The 12245-nt window shown below is 35.5% G+C and overlaps 1 protein-coding gene across 6 annotated transcripts in view; it reads right to left on the bottom strand.

Annotated features, from left to right (window-relative positions):
- The window catches only part of LOC150084231 (peripheral plasma membrane protein CASK-like), a 1403586-nt gene that overhangs the window by 1036953 nt on the left and 354388 nt on the right, over nucleotides 1-12245 (bottom strand). For 5 of the 6 annotated variants that reach the window (XM_090375948.1, XM_090375952.1, XM_090375953.1 and 2 more), the window contains exon 7: nucleotides 5476-5493. The exons of the other annotated variant lie outside the window; for it this stretch is intronic. In XM_090375948.1, coding sequence (XP_090232074.1) covers nucleotides 5476-5493 — 18 coding nt within the window. The remainder of the gene's footprint in view (nucleotides 1-5475; nucleotides 5494-12245) is intronic. 6 annotated transcript variants of the gene reach the window in all.

The raw sequence follows: 12245 nt of genomic DNA, 5'->3' as shown, positions 1-12245 counted from the left end.
GGGAAGGGTTTCTGCTTTGGTAAAGGTGACTACAGTGGTCTCAGAGATTTTTAAGTTCTATACAGTGGGCAAAACTGATGATGTTACCAACAACAAATTCAATATGGGAAGCATTCAAGGAAGTAATCTTGAAAGCTACTAGGCTTTTTGATCCAAACAAGAAATACTGCAAACTTCTCAACAGTGCACTGTAGAGTCAGTTAGGTGCGACATAGGCAGCGTGAAAGCAAAAATAAGAGTAGGAGTGTGTTATAAGCCTAATGACTCAAACGAGTACAATGGACAATTGTACAGAGAAATAGAGTGGGCTAATAAATCAGAATGTCTTATAATGGGGGATTTCAACTTCCCAGATATTGACTGGAACTTGTGGGTTTGTTACTCACACACTAGTAAGACTTTTGTGGATTTATTGGATGATTGTTTTCTGCAGCAGCATGTTCGAAAGGCAACCAGAGAGGGTAATACTCTTGATCTGGTTATCAGCAGTGATCATTCGTGTATTAAGAATTTGCAGATAAAGGAACCACTAGGTGGCAGTGATCACAGTGTAGTGATGTGGGATTTACTTAAAAATATAATTACCATCAGAGGTAAAGAAAAGGGTTTTTACTTCCATAAAGGTGAGTACAGTGGTCTCAGACAGTTTTTAAATTCTGTACAGTGGGATCAACTGACGATGTTACCAACAGTAAATTCTAAGTGGGAAGCATTCAAGGAATTAATCCTGGAAGCTACTAAAAGTTTCATACCTATTAAGAAATATTGTTCAAGGATTAGGCCTAAATGGTTATCAAATGAACTAATGAGCCTCGTGACAGAGAAGAAAAATGCATGGGATGCATATAAATTATCAAGGAACTCAGAAGCCTATGGCAGATATAAGCTACTCTGTAATCAGGTCACAAAGGAGGTTAGGCAGGCGAAGGCAGATTACGAGAAATCTTTGGCAAAGGATGCTAAGAAAAACAGCAAGGATTTCTTTACTTATATAAACTATAAAAGGAAGGAGATGAAACTGATTGGTCCACTTGATATCGATGGTTCGACTGTTGATGATCCTGCTAAGATAGCAAAAATTTATATTTATATTTTAATGCATTTTAACTTATGTACTTATTTTATTTTTGTTATAGTTTAGTTTTTTGTAAATAATTAAAAGTTTTTTTGTAAATATTATTTTACAGTCTTTTCTATCATTTTATTTTATTTTATTTCATTATTCAATCAGTCATAAACGGTTGGTGTGTGTGTTTAAAATTGGTGGTAAATTGAATGAGTATCTTGCATCTACATTCACACATGAAGAGTTATTAAGGTTTGAAAATGGCAGAAGGTTATCAAATTGTAGCAGGGTGCTTAATGATTTTGTAATAACTGAAAGCAAAGTGGAGGAGAAATTGTTAAAGTTAAACATAACAAAGGCACCTGGGGTGCATGGGATCTATCCAGTTATATTAAAGGAGGCGGCAAGGAAACTAAGCAAACCCTTAGCTATAATTATGAGAGCATCCTTGGACTCATGGGAGGTTCCCACAGACTGGAGATGTGCAAATGTATCCCCAATTCACAAAGGGGGGATCGAAGGGTGACACGAATAATTACAGACCAGTTAGTTTAACTTCTGTTCCGGGTAAAATAATTGAGTCACTGGTTAAAGATGCACTGCAGGATCATCTAGACAAGACTGCAGCAATAATTCAGACACAGCATGGGTTTGTTAAGAGTCTGACAAATTTGATAGGATATTATGATGTGGTTACAAAGGAACTGGATGAAAAAATAATTTTGATATCATATATTTGGATTTCAGGAAAGCTTTTGACACTGTTGCACATGGAAGACTATTATACAAATTGGAGCAGAATGGTATTAAGGGTAAGTTGCTACAATGGATAAAAGGATGGTTGAGTGGGAGAAGACAGAGTGGTAATCAATGGGTGCTGCTCTTCGTGGACTAATGTTATTAATGGAGTCCCACAGGGTTCGGTGTTGGTTCACTTTTGTTTTGTTTATTTATCAATGATATTGATGAAGGTATATCAGGCTTAGTGTTGAAGTTTGCAGGTGATACAAAGGTTGGCAGGGTTTTTAATGACAGTGTGCTACTGCAACAGGATCTAGAAAATCTGGGCAGATGGGCTAAGAAGTGGCAACTGAAATTTATCCTTGACAAATGCAAAGCACTGCATACAGGTAGAAGTAACCCCAGAGAAACGTACCAATTGTGTGGTACTACACTTAAGGTGGTAGAAAATGAAAATGGCCTGGGAGTAATTGTGCAGTCAGATATGAAGTTTTCTGAGCAATGCAGACAAGCTGCCAGGGCAGGTCATGGGGTTTTGTCAATGATATATAGGAATTTTGCTAGCAGAGAAAAGGAGGTGATTGTCCCTCTGTATAAGGCAATGGTCAGGCCACGCTTTGAGTGCTGCATACAGGTCTGGAGGCCTCATTTTAGGAAGGATGTAGATTTGCTTGAGAGTGTACAGAGAAGGGCAACAAGATTGGTGAGGGGAATGAAGGGATCCTCTTACCAAGAGAGGCTTAAGTTCTGCAAATTGCAGTGGCTGGAAACTAGGCATCTGCACAGTGATCTGATTTTGAGGTGTATAAGGCCTTGAATGGGTTGAGCATGCTGAATTCTGATGGGATCCTTCCACTTTTTCAGATTACGAACCTAAGGGGGCATAAATTCAAATTAAGAAAAGACAGATGTAGAATAGATGTGTTTAAATTTGCCTTTAGCCAGTGGGTGGTTAATTGCTGGAACAAACTTCCATCTGTCATTGTGGTAGTTGATAGGTTAAATAAATTTAAGGAGGAACTGGACGGGCATTTGGAGGGAAAGGTGTGATTTTTTTTTTTTTTTTTTTTGGCTGATGCTGCATAAGCTCATACACTTGCTTTCTTGCATCACATGCCACTACTGCTACTACTACTACTACTGTTCTAAGTTTAGGCCGAAATGGATGTCAAATGAACTAATTAGACTTATGGCAGAGAAGTAAAATGCATGGGATGCATATAAATTATCAGGCAACACAGAAGGCTTTGGTATATGTAAGCTAGTCTCTATTCAAGTCACAGAGGAGGAAATCTTCTCATGTTTATGAGAAATCTTTGGCAATGGATGCAAAGAAAAGCAGCAAAGACTTTACTTATATAAACTCGAAATGGAAGGGAATGAATCAGATTGGTCCACTTGATATCAATGGTTTGACTGTAGAAGATAATTCTCAGATAGCTGCCAAACTAAATGAGTATTTTGCATCTACATTTACACATGAGTAGTCATTCAAGGAGGAAAGGTCCACGTGTTTATCAAACTGTAGCAGGGAGTTAAAATTATTTTTTAATAACTGAGAGCAGAGTGGAGGAGAAATTATTGCAGTTAAACGTAAGAAAGGCACGTGGGGTGGATGGAATCTATCCAGCTATATTAAAGAAGGTGGCAACAGAAGTGAGCAAACCCTTAGTCATAATTATGAGAGCACCCTTGGTCTCAGGGGAAGTCCCCACAGACTGGAGATGTGAAAAGGTATCTCCAATTTGCAAAGGGGGGTCAAAGGGTGATACGAGTAATTACAGTCCTGTTAGTTTGACTTTTTTCTCAAGGTTTTGTTGTGGATTGGTTATGTCTAGGGTTGGGTTGGGGCCTTCAGCTTTGATCCAGGGTGTGTGTCACTCATGGGCTTGGGGAGTTGAATATATATATATATATATATAAGTAGATTAGAGTATGGGCAGGGAATACTGACCTGTCAGATGTGGTTACAATGGAAAAATGAAATAAGTGCCTGAAAAATAAAAACACATTAAATAAAACAAAATACTATAAATAGTACTTAATTCTATAGATCCTAAGAGCTCAACTTCTTCATGAAGGGTCAGTAGCCAAAACCAAAGGAAAAATACAGCAAGAAGTAAGGCTTCTGTTTCTGGTATGAAATATATGTAGCAAACAGAAAATGCAATCTGACGTAAATATCAAAGCCAACCCGACAGAGGCCGAAAAGAAAAGTAATAAGAAACATCTCAAATCTGATGAAAATTAAAAGTAAAAATCAAGATAAAGTTAATTCAAATAAAAGTTAAATTGAATAGAATATTAAGCAGCCCTAAGTGAATTTCAACAAAGGAAATGTAAAGACAAAAGGATATAGCCAAAGTAGGACAACTTACTGTATTGTCAGGAAGGAGTCAGTGAAATGGGCTTAGAGAAACAAACATCAACAAGGCTGTATCGGTGACTAAAGAAGTTAGCAAATGAGTTCCCAGCATATTTATAACACGTTAAAGTAACCCCGAGTGTGGGGAAAGAAGGTGTAAATAGGTCAAGGTAAATTTAACCCGAATGTTGGGGAAGTCGATAATTAAGCAAATGAGGCATATCGACCAGTATAGGGGAGAGATCTAAAACTTACAAAGTACCGTTAAAAGACTCTTTGGTCTAGAAAACTTGTACCCACTGACTGGCTAACTATGGGCATTATGATTTATTACTTATTTTTGTTTATTGACAATGTTTAGTCTTATATTTGTTAAAATACAATACCATTATTGACTTAAACACATGAGGCATATGCCCAGACCTATTTCCAGGGACATACTATTGGTACAAGTTCGCAACTCCGGACTGCCCAAGCACTACTGTATTCCCCTTCTTCCAATTTCTTTTTACTGTTCTTAGACTTTATGTTACTTATTTCTCATGTGTGATTAGGTTGACTAAAAGCAATAATCAAGATGCTACTTTTCTGCTATCTCTCACTTTTTTCATTTACAACAAAGTTTAGTCTTTTAACGCTACTTTGTAAGTTATAGATCTATGACAGTTTAAGACTGCACAAAATCTATCAATTGTGATGATTGCAGAAAGATATCTACACAAAATCTATCAATTAGGATGATTGCAGAGGGTAAATATATTAGAGTTACAGAATACCTTTAAACCAGTAAGCACAAAAGTTGTGAATACATGATATGTTCATTAAGACTCAAGGAACATATGAATCCAGATATCTTAATGAATGTCATTAATCTTATAAAATTAAACTAATGAAACTTAAAGAAGTGTGCTCATTCCGATTTTGCTTCCTGAGTCCAGTGACATCCTCATATTCCTATTTCATGCCTATTCCTATATATTCCTATTGATTACAGCTCTCTAGCTAAATGCACACTAATAACTTGCTGCTCATTCAAATTTTGATTTTCATAATTTTCTAGAACAATAACTGAAATCTTATTTATATTTCAAGCAATTAAGGTCCATAAACAAATTAAAAACACAGGATTTGTTTTAAATGTAAATTTTATTATTATTAAAAATCTCATTAAAAAAACTACATGATACAATGGAAACTATGTAAAATTAAAATTTAGGATTGTATATACTAATTAACTGTGAAATACATTTAAAGCATCATGAACAGAGTAGATTAATCAACCAGACCAAAAACAGTACATTACCCTTTTTCCACAATGTCACTATCATAAGCATGTATAAAGAAAAAGAAGAAAAAATTAGAAAACTGTAATAAAACAAATCAGTGTATTGAAAACAATTAGACAACTAAAACAACATAAAAGAAATAAGCACATAACTGGCAGGTGCTGGAACTATGTTTTATTTAAAATATTCTTATGAAAATATAATCAGGTGTGTTAAAGCTAAAAATTTATGTAGAATAGTGGAACTATTTCATTCCACTCTACAATCTTAAGCCTGAAAAAATCAACATCTCTTGCATGTAACCTTATTAGATGAATTTAGTTCTCTCATGAACAAGCAACTTTCAATGAGCATTACTGAAATAGTTATTTTTTATTTAACTTATTTATTAATTGTGCAAGTCAGAAGAATGTTTAAATCCAATGAGCTAAAACGAATTATGTTTTACGTGTCCATTATTCTTATGTCTAATTTGCTAACTGTTAGTTGGTTGTTTAAGGGCTTTTTGGTACATTGATCTCACAGATCATACCGCACCAGTACTTCTGCTAAGTTGCATTGTTTTTGTATGTGTGTATCTCTGTCATTTCACCTTTTTTATATATCTTGGTATGGTTGTACTTATTAGGATATTATTTTATGTTGTTGTTTATATAGTAGGTATAAAATATGATAAAGATTAATTGCAATTGTAAAACTGAAGATATAGGTAACACTATTTCTATTGTCTAGGATGTCTGAACGAGTGAAGCTGATTCTGACTGACACACAGCCAGGTACAAAGGATTTTCATTTTTCATTTTCAAATTTGGGGCTTTCTAATAATACATGTTTTGACTGTGTCACAAATTTGGCATCTTGAAGCTTCTTCTGCTCAGAAAAGAAATGATATGGGCGTGTCCTATTTTTAGTCTGTCTAAGACTACCTCTTCTCTCCTTAACTTTCTTAGAAACTTGAAGATCATTTTTCAATTTCTGGTTTAATCTGATATAATTTGATTGAAGTTTGGTTTTTCTGAATCTGTTGCCAGATGATTTTGTAAGAGCCTGCAGAAAGTAGAAACAATAGATTGAAACATTTCCTCATCCCATCCATGCCTCATATATTGACCAATGAAACAAAAGAATAAATAAATAAACCATGCCCACCACACCACTGCCAAGGTTGCAGCTGTTGGAAAGGTGCAAACACCATAGATTGCAGAGACATTACCTCTGAAAGCACTTTGGTATTAATGCCTATGAAAAGCAGAGGTGGTTCAATTAAATCATGACCACTATCTTCTTTTGATCACAATTTCTCACTCACTCCTAATATCATATACCTATACGTTAAAAATCAGTTGTCTCAGGGGAAAAGAAAACCCAATAAGAGAAATTAAATATTAAGGAATAAGATGTCATCGAGTAGGGTTGAACTTTGGAAGGCCACAAACCATTGTAATACTCATGATTTTACCCTCGTCCCCCCATAAAAAAAAAAAAAAAAAAAAAACAATTTGCACCCAAGTTGAGAACCCATGCTATTCCTTGCTAAATCAGTTGTTCACTTGTAAGCCATACTAGTCACTTGTTAATAGGGTTGCTAGGTCCTACGTTTTTCCCGTAAGCTTTAAGTTTTTTTGGTTGATTTTACTGTTTACATTTTTAATTTGCCTGTAAGTAGGTTTCTTCCTTTTTTTTTCTTTTTTCTTTTTACGACGAAAATCATCATGTTTTAAATGTCCTGGTAAATATAGTTAAAAGTTGGTTGCTAACACAACCATCAGATGACGCTGCAACTATTCAAAAACTGTTAGCAACAATGTTTTTTCGACAGTTGCCTACCATGAGAAAGGCAGAAAGGGGAAGAAGTTGCATAAAATATTGTTCTTTCCCTTTCATTGTCCATTGTGTGGGAGAAAGATGCAATGCAGTTTATCACAAGTTGAAATGCGAAGTTGATAATAAGTTATAGTAAGCAATATTGAACTTTATAGAAATTTAATGTACATTGTGTGCTATTATTGGTATTTTTAAATATAAAAACACTTGTGTGCATTATTTCTTCTTCATAGTCCTTTCTTTCTCAAACTGAGAGCAAGATCCTAGGAAAGACGTGGACTTTGGATTATTTGTTGATGAGGTGAGATTAACAAATTATTATATACTATTAATTTAATTCTCTCCACATTTGAAATACATTGTTAAGCTGACAGACAATTTGATATCTGTGCAACTTTTACTATTAATTTATTTTTATTTTTATTATCATTATTATTTTCAGATTGCCATTGAACAGTTTTTGATAGAACGAGTAAAGAAGCATAGTCCATTAGTCCTTCCAACACTCCGCCCAAGAAAAAGAAGAAATTGCAGTATAAGCAAGTCTACTTAAAGTGGGAAGAAATTTTTGCATGGGTGGCTCCAGCTTCTTCAGAGGATCGTGCCTACTGCAAATTGTGCAACAAGAATTTTTCTATCAGTCATGGTGGTCAATTTGACATTAAGCAGTATGCACAATACAAAGGGCATCAGCAAAAAGAAAGGGGAAATGTAGGTGTAAACAAATTATCAAGCTATTTTGTTAGTTTTAAAAAACCAAAATATGACAGTGTGACAGCATGTGAACTAGGGTTAATATACCACAATGTAAAACATAATCATAGTTATAATAGTTTGGACTTTTTTTTTTTTTTTTAATGAGAACCCCAAACACGAAAGGTATCAAAACCTATAGTACTTAGTACTGTGCATGGGTTGAAGGAGAAGTATGGGGAGAGGAGGGTGCCGGAAACTTTGCTCTAGAGACTAAACATGGGTTTCAACACTTCAAGCCTCCAATAAGCAAAGTGGTGGTATTTCATCGGTTGATTGTGGTAACAAACTGGCATCATCCTTATTCCATGATTCTGATATTGCAAAAAAATTGTGTTCTGGAAGAACAAAATCAGAACTGTTAGTTAAAAATGTTCTAGCTCCTAAAAGTGTAGAAGACTTTGTGAACATTCTTAATGATCCAACTAAATGCAGTCAGTTCTTCTGCATTGCTACAGATGCTTCAAACAAGGGCAACAGAAAGCTTTTTCCCATATGCATTAGATATTTTGATCCTACTAAAGGTATAGAAAATAAATTGTTAGGTGTTGTTGAAAGGGCTGATGAAACAACTATTTCTATATCTGAAATGTTGTTAGAAAAACTTGAAGCTTTTCACCTTAACCCAAATATATTTCTGCATACAGTGCTGATAATGCAAATGTAAATTTTGGAAAATATCATTCTGTTTTTCAGTTGTTAAGGGCAAGTAATGTCTGTATTTTTAAAACTAATTGTGCTAAACATATATTGCAGAATGCCATGAAATATGCTTGTGACAGTTTTGAAGTAGATATAGAAAACATTGTACTGAAAACTTACAATTTTTTTTTCGGTATCAGCTAAAAGAAGAAAGACTTAGAATCATTTTTTGGCTTTGTGGAGCTGGACTGGTCTGAATTGGTACACCATGTACCAACAAGATGGTTGTCTTTAACACCAACTGTCAAAAGATTACTTGAAAACTGGCCTGCTATTAAGAGCTATTTCCAAAGTATTGATGATTGCTCCAAATTTTTCTCCAAATTTAAAAGTGAGGATACAGATTCAGAAATAAAATTGCATGTGGTTTTTAACTTTTTTGTCAATGTTGGAGAATTGCTAGATGTTACTATTAAAATTCTTGAGAAAAGTGTGTTGAGAAAAGTGACTTGAGTATTATGGATTCATACAAATCAATGACAATGATCAGAAATAAAATAAATCAAAGAATCCAAGATCAATACTTCAGAAATTCTGAAAAGCAATTTTTGAAAAAGTTACCCCAAATGCAACCAGTAAAAGATTGTAGAATGTTGTGATTTTTATTCAAATCAATTGCAATACCTAGGAAAAAATTTACTTCAGTGAGAAAAATAAGTGTTCTAAGTTAATAAACTTTTCTCTGGAAACAGAAGAAATTAAGTATCAAGATTTTGAAATGGCAATTGATATTTTTCAACTCTAAGAATGTGTAAATCTGGATGAGTCGTATGAAGAGTTTTGTGAGAATAGGTTGATGTTGCTGGAAAGTGCTAAGTATACAGGAAGTGATGTGCAGAAGTGGCTTGATTTTTTTCCCAAAGTTCCTAAACAAAATGTAGCTCTTTCCACTGTGCGATCAGCAAGTTCGTTCCCCTTTATCCCCGAATTGCTGGGATCCAGCAAAAGATCACTGATTGGTGGCATTCTTCAATTTGTAATAGATTTAACACAGGGTGAATCTTGTAGGAGGAGTTTTGCATAGCTGTAACTGAGCTGAGAGAGTCTGTGTATATTATGTATTTTAGAGATGGGTAGAGATTCAGGTTATCTACAGCTAATTTTATTGCATGAAGCTCTGCAGGAAAGCTGCTATATGCAGCTGAAATGATAGTAGAGGGGAATACTGCAGCTGCTCCAATGGCTGAATGTGATTTGGAGCCATCAGTATATATTGGCAAAAAATGAGCATATTTCTGAATATGGCTTCATGGAATTGTTTCACATTGAGTCGGTAGATGATTCTTTCCCCACTTGTGAAGATAAGTATCGAAAGTTAATTGAGGAGGGGGAATCCAAGATGGTTGGGAGTAATTAATTACTTTTTGCCTGTTGAAAACAGGAACATTCCAACTCTGTGTTAATTCAATAAAGTGTAAGCTTGCTGGTCTTATTTTACTGGGTTCATTTCTAGAGATTTTGCAGTGGTGGATTAAAGACGTATGGCTCAATAGGATGCTGACAACAACTTTGTATTTTAGCTGCGTACTTAAGTAGCAATGTTTTTCTGCCAGGGAAAAGAGGAGGATCATGGGCTTCAATATATAAACTATGGGTTGGAGATGTCCTGAAACACAAAGTGCAATCCGCAATGAACTATGCTGTATAGGATCCAGCCATTGTAGTGTACTCTTACAGGCAGAATCATAGAGTGGAGCACCATAATCCAAATGGGATCTGATCAATGTAAGAGCAGCAAAGATGTAGAGTCTGTCCCCCCAAGACAGGACAGATAAAGCTCTTAGTACGTTCAGCTTTTTGAGGCAGGGAGTATGCACAAATTTAATGTGCTCAAAAAATTTTATTTCCTCTCAAGGATTAATCCCAAGAATCTGATATTGTTAGTCACTGGAATAGTAAAGTTTGACATCTGAAGTTTAGGATCTGTATGCATTTTTCGTTGATTACAAAAGTGGACTGCAAAGGTTTTCTGTTTTGGTAGACAACAGCCATTGGGCCCTGCCCACCTTTGGACTTTATTTAGTGATACCTACAAATGTCGTTCAATGGATCTCATATTCTGAGAATGGCAAGAAATGGAGATATCGCCGCATGGAATCAATTTTAAGGGCAAAAAGAGTTGCACTCAGTACAGACCCTTGTGGCACTCCTTCTTCCTGTAAAAATGTCATAGAAAGTGAGTTGTGGTATTGAACTTGGAACAACCGATTCTGGAGGAAGCTGCTGATGAATATAGGCAGGTTACCTCGTAGACCAAGAGTATGGAGATCACTAAGAATGCCATGACGTCAAATAGTGTCAAATACCTTCTCTATGTCTATAGAAACCATAACAAGATGTTCATTTTTTACAAAGGCATCACGAATTGCAGAATCAGTCTTGATCATGAGATACAGGAGAACCAGTACTTACGAAAGCCATGCTGATTATTACTCATTATGTGTTGCATTTAAACAATCCAAACTAGTCGATTATGGATAATTTTTTCAAGTAATTTACTGAGGCAACTGGAGAGGGAAATTGGTCTGTAACTGTACGGACTGGTAGGATCTTTTCCAGGCTTCAAAAAGGCAAGAACTGTGGCATGATGCCAAGAGCTGGGACAAATGTTTTCGAGAAATATTCAGTTATAGTAGACTAGCAGTATTTGCAAATTTTTGTCACCAAGGTTTTGTAACATGACATAACATATTCCATCTGACCCTAGCAACACTGTTGCATGTTGTTTTAATGGCATGTAGAAGTTCAGAATATTGAAGAGGCTGATTATACGGAAGGAAAACTAAGGTTCAAAATTTGATGGCTCACTGTTCAGTCTTGGTCTTTATTTTCTTGAAACCCGAGAATAAGTTCATGCCACTGAAACGTGGGCAAAGGTTTTGCCCAAGACATTTACGATGTCCTCAGGAGCAGAGAGTTCTTGCCCATTGCACAAAAGAATTGGCGAAGGGGTGGTTGGAAATTTGCCAGAAATCAGCCTCATTTTCTTCCATATTAACCTGGAGTTAGTATTTCTATTTATGGTAGATGCAAACTGAATCCAAGAATTCTTCTTGGCTTGCCTTTGAATGAGATGTGCTTTTCCCCGTAGCTTCTTGTAGTTGATAAGATTAGCTGTTGTTGGAGAAATAAATTCTATGCTTTATTTTTTAAGTTCTTTGCTTTTGTGCAGTTTTCATTCCACCAATAGTTAAGGTGCTGTTGTGACTGAGGATCTGACAATGGAATTGAACATTTAGCTACAGATAGTAGGTGTGAAGTTATATAATCTGTGGCTTCATCTATTGATTGTGTTCATATGAATTGCTCATCCAGGGTGAAGCAGACTGAAACTTGATCCAGTTGGCTTGAGAGAACTTCCATTTCCTGCAAGGTTTGGCTAATGGTGGTTGTACAATGAGCAGATCACAAATAATTAGAAAATGGTCACTGCCCATGGGATCATTCATAACAGACCATTCCATGATCGGAAACAGAATTGGATAGCATATCGAGAGATCAATTGCAG

Source organism: Mastigoproctus giganteus, chromosome 6 (genome assembly GCF_048544385.1).
Source record: "Mastigoproctus giganteus isolate SK-2022 chromosome 6, ASM4854438v1, whole genome shotgun sequence".
Taxonomy (NCBI): Eukaryota; Metazoa; Arthropoda; class Arachnida; order Uropygi; family Thelyphonidae; genus Mastigoproctus; species Mastigoproctus giganteus.
The sequence above is the reverse complement of the archived record's forward strand: the minus strand, read 5'-3'. Positions and strand labels throughout refer to the sequence as shown.